The sequence below is a fragment of the Parus major genome, chromosome Z (assembly GCF_001522545.3).
Source record: "Parus major isolate Abel chromosome Z, Parus_major1.1, whole genome shotgun sequence".
Taxonomy (NCBI): domain Eukaryota; kingdom Metazoa; phylum Chordata; class Aves; order Passeriformes; family Paridae; genus Parus; species Parus major.
This window is the reverse complement of record NC_031799.1, coordinates 10,118,316-10,130,816: the sequence shown is the minus strand read 5'-3', so window position 1 is coordinate 10,130,816 and position 12,501 is coordinate 10,118,316. Positions and strand designations below refer to the sequence as shown.

The window sequence follows — 12,501 nt, the reverse complement described above, 5'->3', positions numbered from 1 at the left end:
AGAGTATCTCTCATCTCTAAACAGTTTGCACTGAACTGAAAAAAGTGAGTGCCTCCTTGTGTGGACAGCAATATTTAGCATTTCAGAGGTGGGGCACCTGGGGAATAAAGACATGAAAATTGGTTTATCATATCAGTCAATGAGACAATTGCTGCTAACTGGTATCAAAACACTTCCTCCCTCCCCAGTCAACCTCGTGGAATGAAACCAAAAGATTCTAACTTCCTTTTGGTTTTCAGGAATACATTGGAGGTTTTTTAGTTGCTCTCAGTACAGGTAGAGGAGAAGGGAATAAAATACTGTATTTTCTGTCATTCTTCCTCTCCTGTTAAATAAGTGAGGAGTCAAAACTAGAGGTTTACCCAAATGGATCAAAGTTTATGCTGAGCAAGCGCCTGAGATGGCTCAATGCTGGAAATGCTTTCCCAGTCCCTGATTATTTATCATTTTCTTTTCTGATGGAATTTTACTTTTATTATTTCATTTGCTCCTATTAACTGAAGCAAGGTGAATTCCCTGAGTGCTTGTATTATGCAAGAGGAGGGAGAAAATGTGGTAACACAGGATTGTTGTTACAAGGTCATAATTGTCACTTGTTGCCAAAGGCGTCATACACGCTACCTCACTCAAAGACTGAATAAACTTTAAAGTTTTGTGACAAACCATTTTCCAAATAATATGAATCAAACCTATAAGGAGGGAAAAGTTTGTCTTCATTATGATTCTCCAGTCTTTCTGCTCAGTAACTGTGCCACTGGAAAGAAATAGTGCTTACTACACCATGCTTGCTTACTGTACTTGATTTCCTGTAGTTTTGAGGGTAGTCTGTGATCTCTTCTGTGTCTTCATTGAAAATTTGCTTAACTGCTCATCAGACTGAGGAGTCTCAGTCTGCATCTAGGCTAACTTAATTCAGCATGGCTAACTGAGTACTGGTTTAGAGGAATATATTGTGCTTTTGCTCTGCACCTATTGCTTTCTTTATCAAACTGTGTCTGATGCTATTGCACTTCTTGAGTTTAGCAATTGATTTGGTAAACAAATGCCTTGGTAATGTAAATGTTCAATTGCTGCTATCGGTATGGAGAGCAATTTGTACTTTCAAAGTGTACAGAGTACACTTTAAAATTAAACTGTTATGTACCACATCCATCCCTTTTTTCTTTTGTAGAATAACAATAGCCTTGTATAATTGTAAACCACATTTTCACAGGAGAAATAGAAAACCCAGAAAGCTAAGTTGCATTTGGTAAAACACTTCTGATGCAGGAGTTTGAAAATTTGCTCAGAACACTGGATCCATTAATGGAGTAGTATTGGCAGAGATGTTCAGCCTTCAGTCTGGTTAGGGCCTGATTTCTCAGTCATACTGAGCTCCCTGGGAACCTTCTAATAAAAACTACAATTACCTTATTATTTCAAGGCAGATCACAGATTTCCAGTTCTTCTTAGAAGTGCTGGACTCATTCTGTGGGGCTGGTGAACTGATATGGGCTCAGTGTCCAAAATTCATTTCTCTGGAGTTGGATAGATATGATGAGCTGTCTGTTGTGGGTGGCCTACTTTAAATAGGTGTCTAAGTTCAGTTTTTCTGCATGAAACAATATGTCCTTGTAGCTTGCCCACTCCTTGCTTGAGTCTGTGTTTTCCACTCTTTGTGTCCCAGCAGCTGCCTGAACTTGGATCCATTTTCTTGAGCCTGGGGAGACACTTTTGGATCAATTGTACTTTAAAGGCATTCATAATATTCCTCTAAGCATAAATATTAGCTTTATGGTTAGTTGGAAATGAGGGGAACTGCATAACTAGGAAGGTTATTTTTTCTATCCACTACTACTTCAGTTAACTTGTATGCTCCCTCCTTCTTTAGGGACAAGTGATGGCCCCATGTGCATTTATTCCACAACATGTACAATTGTTTGGTCATCACAGATATTCTGCACCCCTGTGCTATTTCTGTACTGTCCTGAAGTAAAGTATATGTAAATAACAGACTGGAAAGACACCATTTACAGAAAGATCATACAGATTACACCCTTTTTTTCCCAAAAAATGAAATTATCCCAAAGAAATAGACATCCATCTATATGCAAAAAAAGGTGGATGGAAGATTGCCGTGCTAAAAGGTATAGGAAATGTTTTTATTTGTTGCCCTTAAGTACTGCACTTATTTGAAGATTTTGTGGAACTGTTTTCTTGCATGTCCAGGTTTCTCTATGAAAGAGCATAGGAGAGAATATTGATTTTTCCACCCCTCTCCCCTGATCTCATTTAGAGTTACCACATTTTTCTCTTGCAAATACTCAATTTAAACTTACTTCAGCAAACATCATGTAATAAGGTGTCTTAGCTGAGTAAAAAAGTAGATGTTCCTGTGCTGTTTAAACAGCAGTGATGAAGTCTTTGTACACATAAATTAGACTGCCACAGAATGCCTCTTCTAAGCTGTTCTAATCAATTTCAAGGAACACTGTCCCAAAAGTAATGTTTGTTCAAATGAAAAAGTCCAAAACCTTTATGTCCATTATTAATCTTTCTTGTAAAAAGTTGGTCTAATAAATAAATCTTGGTCTAATATTTTGCTCGTCTGAAGAACAACTTTTGAGTTGAAGCTACAGAAAGACACATTTTTTATATTTTAAATACTTTTTAGAGCCAGTTAAAACACAACGTCAGCCTGTCCCCCGTTCTGCCAAAGTTGAAATTAGCAGCAAGTTTCTTTCCTGCTCAAACTTTAAAACAAGCTGAATCAAGTTCCTTCCTCTCTGATCTGTACTGTTGTCTGTTGAGACTCTAGTCTGGGTTCCTTCAAGCTCCATAGAGGTTTGGATTTCAATCAAACTCTTCTTTCAAATACTTTGGTTTTAAAAAGGGATCATTCCTGTCATTTTCTGCGTGATTTGCCTGACATTATTTGCCTGACATTATTTGCCTGACATTCTCCAGATAAAATATTCACTGAACCACTCTCTGCTTTATGGCATTTTCTTTTCAGCATCCCACTTGCATCTATTGCCCATGGTGAGGTGCTTCTGTCAGTCAGGTCTTCCTCAGAGTAAATGGAAGATGATGAGAGAGTTGAAATTTCATCTATCAGGGAGGTCACAGGAAAGGAGAGCAGTAAAAGAAGAGAGTTTCCTGCAAAGCCTGGGCTGGTGACGTTTACAGGCAGCTGAAAATTATCCAAACAAAAATAACCTTTATATTGGAGAATGAATAACTAAATAACCTCTTCCTCAGCTTAGGGTTGTAACTTGGTTTTGTTCATCATTATATATATTTTTGGATGTTTTTTCTATCCTTGAACTATAATTAATCATACTGTTTTATGATAAATGTGAACTGGATGTTTCTTTCAGCAAAACCTGCATTTTTCCCTCTTTCTGGTCCAATGCATTTACATAGCTTTATCATCTTAAAGCTTCCTGGAGAGAATAGGAGCCAGGGAATCTTTGCAAATAAAAACTGAAATTGTAACTTAGAGAAAAACAAAGGCCCAGTTGGTTGACAGGGCTTTGTTTGATTCTCTTTCCACAGAAGTGAAAATTTCAAAGTTCAAACCCAGTTCTCAGCAAACACTTTCAAACTTCTTGGCATTTTAGTGTGAAAGCCTCAATTGCTCTTGTCTCTGAAGGATTCTGGCATTGTTTTCTGTGGGTAGTGACCACAGGGAGTTCAGTTAATTAAACCTGGTGTTACTGGTGAACCTCCAGTCCATGCCTGACAGAAATGCTAATAAATTAATGAGCTTATAATATCCAACAGGTTATAGTGCCTCTGGCAATCACTGTCTAATAGGACACTGGAATCAAAAGAAAATAATCGCCCTCAAAGCTCTGGCTAAAACTGGAAATATCCCTTAGCCCTGTAGTGGTATTCACAAATTGCTGAGTGTGACACGGCTCACCTGAAGCTGATGTTGTCCCAGCAGGATAGTTCATGCAGGAGTTATTAACCTCTCACCTCAGAGGTGCTGTTGGCTGCCTCCCCTGAGATGATGTGATTTATGCTGTTCCTCCCCTTGTTCTTTCCAGGAGTGTACAGATGCCTCTATCAACTCTCCCCAGCTGCAGCACCAAGCCCCTGCTCTGCTGCTTCAGTATCTGTTGTCTGTGTATGGGGACCTCTTCAGTGGCTCAGTCAGGGGAATGAAATCTTGTGTGCCAAGTTAGAGCAGGAGAGCCTCAACAGTCATCTCTCAAAATGTTGTGAAGCTGGAAAATGTTGTTATCAGGACTTGCTTCTAAGGATGTGTCTAAAATTTTCAAGATGTCATATTAGCATAATTCATTCTGGTGACTGACCAACCCCTTCCCTTCTTCAGGGGGGTAGTTCTCATCTGTAAGAGCTGTGCTTTAAGTGCTAATCTTTGTGGCAGAAGCACAGCAGGGTTGAGGCTGAGCCTGAGTCGTTGAAGGCTCTATTGCTTAGTAACATCATCTGATATGCAGGTTGTTTGGCCTCAGCCAGGGACAAGGAGGCCCCTCAAAATGCTAGTATGTGCTTTCTTTTTTTGGGCATACTAGTGTGAGTGGTGTTTTAAATACAGTGGAGAAATGGAATGGAAAAAACAACAGCTGGTCCAGAGAGAAGCCAAATAAACTCTGTTGTGTAAGTCCAGAGATAAGAAGGTTATAGCATATGCAGTGTTAATGATATCATATGAAACCTTGAAGGAACAGCATTTTGGTTCAAGATTAATTCCAGACTGCCTTTCTCTTATTTTCCTTAGTAATCTAAACCAAAACCAAACTAACTAAAAGCCATTATTTAACTATTCTGTTGGTCTTTCTAGAACTGTTTCTCTTTCACATCATAGACATTATACATTAATTTAGTTGGGGTACTTTATACTTCTTGAGCTGTGGTTTGAACATTTAAGAGTGAGATGTCAAGTTTCAGGAATTACAGTTGCTGTTTTTCATGAGTAATGAACTTCAGTGCAGGGAATGTTTCTTGATGAGGTGCTTTCTTGAGAACGTGGCCTCTGTGTCTGCAGCATACCTTGAGCATGGAGATCTTCAGATAGGTGCAAAAGGATTGAGAAACGGAGAAAATGGAGCACAGAATTTCACTAAGTTGACACCTGCCAGTCAGTGCTATCCCTTTCTCCATCTTCCTTTTAAATTTCATCTCACGTGACAGTACCAAGAGGACTGAACAGCCTACAGTATTTTATGGAAATGTGTATTTATTTTGGGTGTTTCTAAGGCTGGCTGATGGCAAGGATCCAGCCTTTCTCTCCAGCCTTCACCCTTGTTTACACAAAATGGCTCATGCTCATCTTGCTCCTCACAGTCCTTTCATAATGAAAATAAATCATGATAGCTTTGAGTGATGTCTGGAAAAAGTGCTGTTTTCTTCATAATTTCAGAAAAAAGCAAGGGAAAAAAAGCAGTTGAAATAAAAGTCCTGTACATGTAATGTTACAAATCAAACCTAGGGGCTTTTGCAGTCCATTAGAACAGCTAATTAGTTCTGTTATAAAATAAATGGCATTACTTATTTGTTTGCTTTGTTAGTTCAGGTAAACAATTTCTGAATATTACTGTCAGTAGGCATCTTCAGACTGATTTGTAATTTTTGAGGTTTTTACGTAGCAAAACTCAGTGGTAGTGGGTGAAACGGTAAGAGTTGCTTTTCTTATAGGCTTGGGTCTTGCTACAGAAATTGCTTTGGTACTGCCCTGTTTCTAAATCCTGAGGTGAAAGCAGACAGTGACAGTGACAGACTGGGCAGGGTGACGCAGACATAGCTGTCAGATAAAATGTGTTTGCCTGACAGTGCTGGATTACCCTTTGCATTGAATTGCAGCTTTATTTGCTGTCTAATCACACTATTTGGTCCAGTATGTTTTATATGCCCTCCTCAGCATGGAGGTTGCTGTTTCTTCTAGATCTGCAGAACTTTCTGAGCTTGCAGTTAGCTACTGTCTTGCTGCTTGGCATGAAGAAAAGAGAGGGGAGAGCTGAGCATCCTGCCTGTAGAGAGGGTTGCAGTGGGGGTGCAAAAGTTGCTGTGGTTGAAGGCTGTAGGGAGACAGCTAAGATAGCTCTGGCAATATGGGAGTCTCAGAAAAGGCTATTTTTCCTTGGTTCTCACATGGAACTGGCATTGTGACCAAAATTCTGTTGTGTTTCAATTTCTGTCTCCTGCACCATGTCCACTGTGCTACAACACATTCTAGTTTGTCCTGTATAAACTTAGCTTTTGTGAATTAATAGGCAGGTGCAGTTTGTGGAATGGGATTGTTGGAGAAATCCTGAGAATGTCAGTAACACATAAAAAAGCTAATGTAAGCACCAAATCTCATCTTCGCTTCACTAAAATCCAAGGACACCTGTTTTTCCCACAAGTTTCACAGCATTTGTAAAGCACTGATTACTGTCTTGCTTCCTAGCTTTTAAAATCACTCTCAAGTCCTTTTAGTGCATGCTACCCATTAACTGAAAAAAAAATTTTGAGAAAACAAATGTGAAAAGGAACGTGTTTATACCCATAAGCTAAATAAAATGTTGAAATGCAGCACTAAAATAAAATCTGGCAATTTGTACAGGGACCCTAATGGACCTTCTGTTCAGCTACTTGGATGATTGAAAAAGTTTTGTTTAAAAGTTATGGGGAGTAGTGTAAATGCTTTATATTTGGCTTTAGAATACATTTCTTCCACCTTCTTGTCCCTCTATGTGTTTTGCTGATGAATTGTATGATATATTTTCTTTGATGTACCATTCGTGTTTCTGCAGCTGACATAGAGGTAAGTTCTGGTAAGTTCTGGAAAAAGCAGGGTTCTGTTTTCTATGTTAATGGACTTTAGCTAAGACATTGAAAAAAGGGGAAAGTTTAATCTAGATGATTTTTTTAACATTCTCCTGCCCTTTCGTGTTATAAGTCAGAATTTCAAGGCAGCTGACAATTTTTAAACTATTGATTGTAAGCCCAGGAAATTCTCATTGCCAGTGCTCAGTGAAATAACCCCATATACATTTTAAAGGATGCTTTGTTAATTTGTATAAGAAAATGCATCCTCACACATTTTTATTGAAATATTTAGGAACTGAGGTCAGATTATTTCTTAACCAGTCAGTTCTGCAAAGGTACAAAGACAAGCTTCCATCTGTAACCATTTTTTAAAGAACAAATCAATTTTATCTGCTTTATGCTTAGACTTGAAATGATCTGTTTCTATTTAGGGCTTCATAACTGGACTACCATGTTATAACTGGAGAACTCTCTCAAATCCATGTGTTTTAATCTGAATTCTTGAATTACTTTCACATCTGAGGGGGTTAGAGTAGATAAGTCTGTCTTCTTGAAATCTACCCAATGTTTTTGTGGTGCAAGTGCCAAAAACATAAGGGGATAACAGTAGGGATAGTTTCAACTAGGCTTCCTAATTCCTTTGCATATGCATATTCAGTAACCTGTCTGTTGACATCTGGAAAGAGATTGTTTGAAATATCATCAAAGCAGTACTTTTTGAAGGCTGAACTAGAAACTATTATTTCTTATAAATGTGAGCATATTTGAATAACTGAATGATAAAATACCCAGAAAATACCAATCCAATGCCAGAATGTGTAGCAGAAACCTGACATGGTAAACATACAGAATAGCTGCAAAACTGGACAGTTTATATGGTGAACATAAAGAGATCATCTTTAATAACTTTGCCTGAGGAATTTTATTTAAAAGTTGCCTCTGGTATTCTCTACAATATACATTCTGGTTCACCATGTAACTTTTAATATGTAAGGTAAATGCTGAGCTGGCATTTGTTCTCATTGTGAAACACTGTGGATATTCATGTTCACCACTATTCCCACACAATGAGATCATATTTGTGCTAATCAGTGAAATACTCCAGTATTCTTTGGCATGGCTGCCAAGTAGCACACAGCACTCTTTAGCATACATTAAATTTTCTGTCTCTCACTCAGAGTGGCCAGATCCTGACTGCTGGGAGGAATGGCTGGGCTGTGCCTCTGCCATGAACGTTCACACTGTCACAGCAGGTCTGACAGGCACAGCTGTCTGCTTGCTGTTTTTGACTCTTAGAGCTGTTTGGAGTTTCCTGGGGGATGAGCTGAACAGCACTTTCTGAGCTGTCTTTGACCCAGAATGAGTCTGAGCACAGTGGAGGTGTCAGGGCAGAGAGTGCTGACATCTGAGAGAGAGAGTTGGCCTGAAAATGGTGTGAGGGGCTCAGATGTCTGGGCTCCTGGGGGTCACAGCTGAGCTGGAACCTTGCCGAGTATTCAGTGAGGGGAGTTTGATGTTTTGGGGAGGGAAGAGGTGCAGTTAGGGAAGGAGGTGCAGAAGAATGCTGTAAGATCAGGACAAGGAGCAGCTCAGTAGTGGGATGATGTGAAATATCTTTAGTTCATTAGCTGTGTCTTTCACACACAGTTTCTAACCAAACTGTTGAGATTCAGCTTTTGTGAGGGTGAAGCTATGAGCTGGAGCAGAGTCTCGGTGTGGAGGGAGGCTGCACCTTCTGGGACCACTCAGCAGTCTGGGTAACCACAGCAGTGGTAGCATCTCCCAGCTGTGCTGTGCTGCCTGTGTGTGTTTGCCTCTGACTTCCTTCCTATCCCTGCTGGAGAGGAGGCAGGAGCAGCTGGTCCCAGCTGGCTCTGTACCGATCATTTGCAAGCACAGAGAGATGCAAATGGCTGATTCTTCTTTATTAACTTGAAGGGAAATGGTGAGCCATTGAGGAGTTCCTGTGGTGCACAGGTTGGGTCTTGGGGACCTGGTAGAGGCCCTTAAATCCACTTAAATTTGTGATTCTGCATGGGGGAGCATAAGCAGGCAAAACAGTGCTGGGCATATGTTAAGATCTGATTTGTGAGAGATGCCTCTGCCCAAATTAAGGTGCAGACAAGACCATATGCTGAAGTTAACAGTACAGATTTTATTTAACAATGAATGTGAGGTAGAGAAATAGAAGTAGAAGGGGGAGGATGGAGGAGGTTGAGATCAAGCAGAAGACAGTCAATACCTATGCATCAACCTATGGACCATCCCATTGCTCCTTATTCACGTGGTGTCCTGGAGAACCACTTCCATACAGCTCAAGTTCCAAGGAGCCACGAAATGGTCACAGATGGTGTTCCCATAACTTGGGGTGATACATGGATGAGCAGGTGCTTCCTTTTCCACCATTTGCCACAGGAGAAGTTTTTGTCCGTATGTGTTAACCAGGATGTGCTAACCAGATCCTGCTGCCAGGCCTGGAACAGCACCTTCCTGTTGCAAATTCCTCCCTTCTGTGCTTAGCTCAAGTTCTCACTGTGGTGATTTGTCTTACGGCAAGTTCCATCTGTGGACTTGACAGTATTTGAGATGGGCACTATTCATTTAGTCTTAGACTGTCCTGGCTACTCTCTCAGCACTACATTCCTTTTTTGTTCCTAAGGACTCCAGCATTATTCCTATCTGTGTTATCCCTCTTCTTCAGAAATGCATGGAAGCCCTCAGAGTAGGACTACCCCTTTCTCTCTTCAGTTCCTTGTGGAATGAGCTGTGCTCAGCAGTTATGATGGAAGAGAGGCTTTGCTCAGCCTGTGTTCCTAGTCTCAAGTCATTCCTCACTTCTTGGATAATCCTGAACTGGTAGGCTCCCAATCAAGTCAAGTCAAATCATGCCTGGACGACAGGGTGCTTGTGTTTATCAGTAAATCTGAAATCACTAGTAGCGTTTTACTCACTGAAGGTAAAAGCAAGGTAAGGTTATGTAACTTCACAGTTAGATGGTTAAAAGAGACAGTTGAAATTTGGAGAGACATAAAAGCAGAACTGTACTTTGTGGCTGCCTGTATTTTAGCCTGTATTTAGCCTGTATTATGTGGCTCCAAGAAGTTATCCATCTCTGTTTTGTCTAACTAAAGAAGCTGTCAGGAGACTTCACACAGTGGGGATCCAGTCCTTAGATGTTACCTGTCCAGGTGATGTACCCTGTACAGGAAGTTGTCCATCACTAAGGAGAGTTTTTCTGCAGAATCCTTTGGCTATCTTGCCTTCATTTTCACCTTTTCTCAGATTTTCATACATTACAGAGCCTCATGCTTAACCAGAACTCCAGACTTTTCCCTGAGGGTTGTTCACCACTGCAGTCTCTATGACTTTAAACATTTTTACCTCCAGTGCTATCAGCTGCCCAGACAACTAGCAATACTTTTTGCTAGCTGTAAACAGAAAACCTGACAGCTGGCCTGAGGTTTTATTTGGCCATAAACAAAGCACTTAACCAGCAGTCTGAATGGAGTTTTTTGTTCAGATAGCTGTGGGAAAGGTTTTTCTCAGCACAAAACCCTTAAAAATTTAGATAATGAGAACTGTGCTTCATAGAAATAAGAATGCTGAAAACCGTGGAAATGTGCAAGGGAGGTTAATGAATACCAGCTCATAAATAGCCCCTCGTTGAGTTGCTGGAACTGAACAAAGATTGAGGGAGACAGCTGGAGTGGTGCTGCTGTGTGGGTTAGCAGGGTTAGGGTACAGGTGATAGCAGTGATAGCTCATTGCTGTTGTGTATAGCACACTTGTGCGTGGTGGCTCAGTTCTAAATGTGGCTGGTCCTATTCTGTTTATTAATGTGGCATATTTCAATTGTACACATTATGTGTTACCAGGATTGAGGCATCTTTCAGGCTGACGTCAGAGAACGCACTTCTGAAAACCTGAATATATGAACCAAGATACTTACCATCTTTTACACCAAGAGATACACACATCCGGTGGTGGTGCCACATTTTGTTAGGTACACAAGATACCATGATTATTCTGTCTGCCCTTGGGTCTAAAGGGCAAACAGCTCATTCATGACAAAGGTGTAGCTGGTGTGAACACAAGGCTTGGGACCCAGCTGCCAGGTTGTCCATTCTTCAAGGGCAGAGTGTCTGGGTAACTGCTCCTCAGCCCTGGGTACTGCAGGATGTGGAGGTAATGCTGGATACCTGTCCCCTGCCACACAGCCATGGAGGTGATGCTGGAAAGGCTGCAAGCACTTGGAGTGTCTTTCTGGCCTACAGATGTGTCCCATCTGGAATTAGGACATCCTCTTTCATGAGTGAGAAGACAAGGGACTACTGCAATACATGAAACAGAAATGAGTGCTCCTGAGCCTTGGTAGGACTTGAGAAATGCCACCACTCTAGAAGCATTTCTCAGGTTATGGTTTGGAAAAATGCCATCAGTTGCTGTCAAACTGGCATCTCATCTGCTTTTCAGGCCCTGCATTATTTAAGTCTCTGGTATTTCCCTGGTAACATGTACAGCTGGCATTCAAAGCTAGAGTGAGTGGAGATGCATTAGCCCCACTGAACACAGTACAAGGTTGCTAGCAGCCCTGCAGAGCAAAGACTTCTTCCTAAAAAGCTACAGATCCCAAAATTACAGTAGAAGCAGTGTCTGTCCTGTCATCAGGCAGGATGGCTGCCCTGCTGGTATTTAGATGACACCTGCTGGTCAAGTGTCCCCATTTGTCAGGGATATTCTCCATGCACAGAACAAGGCATTCTTGGATGAGCCACACCACTGGACTAAATGTGCCGTCTTGATGAGAAAATGAGCTGCCTGTGAAGAAAGCATGTCCCTTAAACTATCATCTGGTGTCATTAGGGAGGTTAGAGCCAAACAACAGGAGAGAAACTCCTTGAAAAGGGCATCCCCAATTCAATTTTTTTAAGCTTGGTTCTGTCTCACAATGTAATCCCTTGTGTTTGAGTGGGGTGACTTTTTGATGCGTGTTTAATCCATCTCAGGAAATTCAGAACTTCACTGGACAGGGCCCTTAGCAATCTGGTGTCACTTTGGAGTTACCCCTGCAGTGGGTCTGCTGGGTGGCAGCCAGAAGAGTCACTTCCAGCTAATATCGTCCTTGTAAATGTTACAGCCATACAGTTCAAGCCTGAAAATGTGTTCAAGACAGCATTTCTTTTTACTCTTCCAGACACCCAGAGCTTTTTCAAACAGCAGCAGCATCGGAGGGAGAGATGGGAACAAAACCATGCAGCTGCCAGAAGGGTTTCTCGGCGCTCTGTCAGCAAGGAGCGATGGGTGGAGACGCTTGTGGTTGCAGACAGTAAAATGGTTGAATATCATGGAAGTGACCATGTGGAGTCATATATCCTCACAATAATGAATATGGTATGTACAATATTTCAGGTTTTTTAGATAGATGAATGAAGTAAGTCTGAATTTGATTATGCTGCTGTTCTTCTGACAGGTCTGCAGCATTGCTCATGGAGAAAAATGTAGTATCATTAATATATATGAACTGAAACTCTGCATTTTTAAGTATTTTTTACCTCGTATTTTATATAGGCACAATTTTTCTCTGGATTTATGTGAGAGAAGTCCCATAGCTATAAATTCTAGCACTAGTTTTTTTTCCACTGAAATTCTCTGTCTCCCTTGCAACCTTTTGCTCAGTGGTGATTTCAGATTTTTGGCTATGGCAGAGAGAAATTCTACAGGTTTTATGCATATGAATTC

The 12,501-nt window shown here is 40.9% G+C and overlaps 1 protein-coding gene across 1 annotated transcript in view; it reads left to right on the top strand.

Annotated features, from left to right (window-relative positions):
- The window catches only part of ADAMTS12 (ADAM metallopeptidase with thrombospondin type 1 motif 12), a 148,506-nt gene that overhangs the window by 63,697 nt on the left and 72,308 nt on the right, over positions 1–12,501 (top strand). Inside the window, exon 5 of the mRNA XM_033520470.1 lies at positions 11,957–12,153. Coding sequence (XP_033376361.1) covers positions 11,957–12,153 — 197 coding nt within the window. The remainder of the gene's footprint in view (positions 1–11,956; positions 12,154–12,501) is intronic.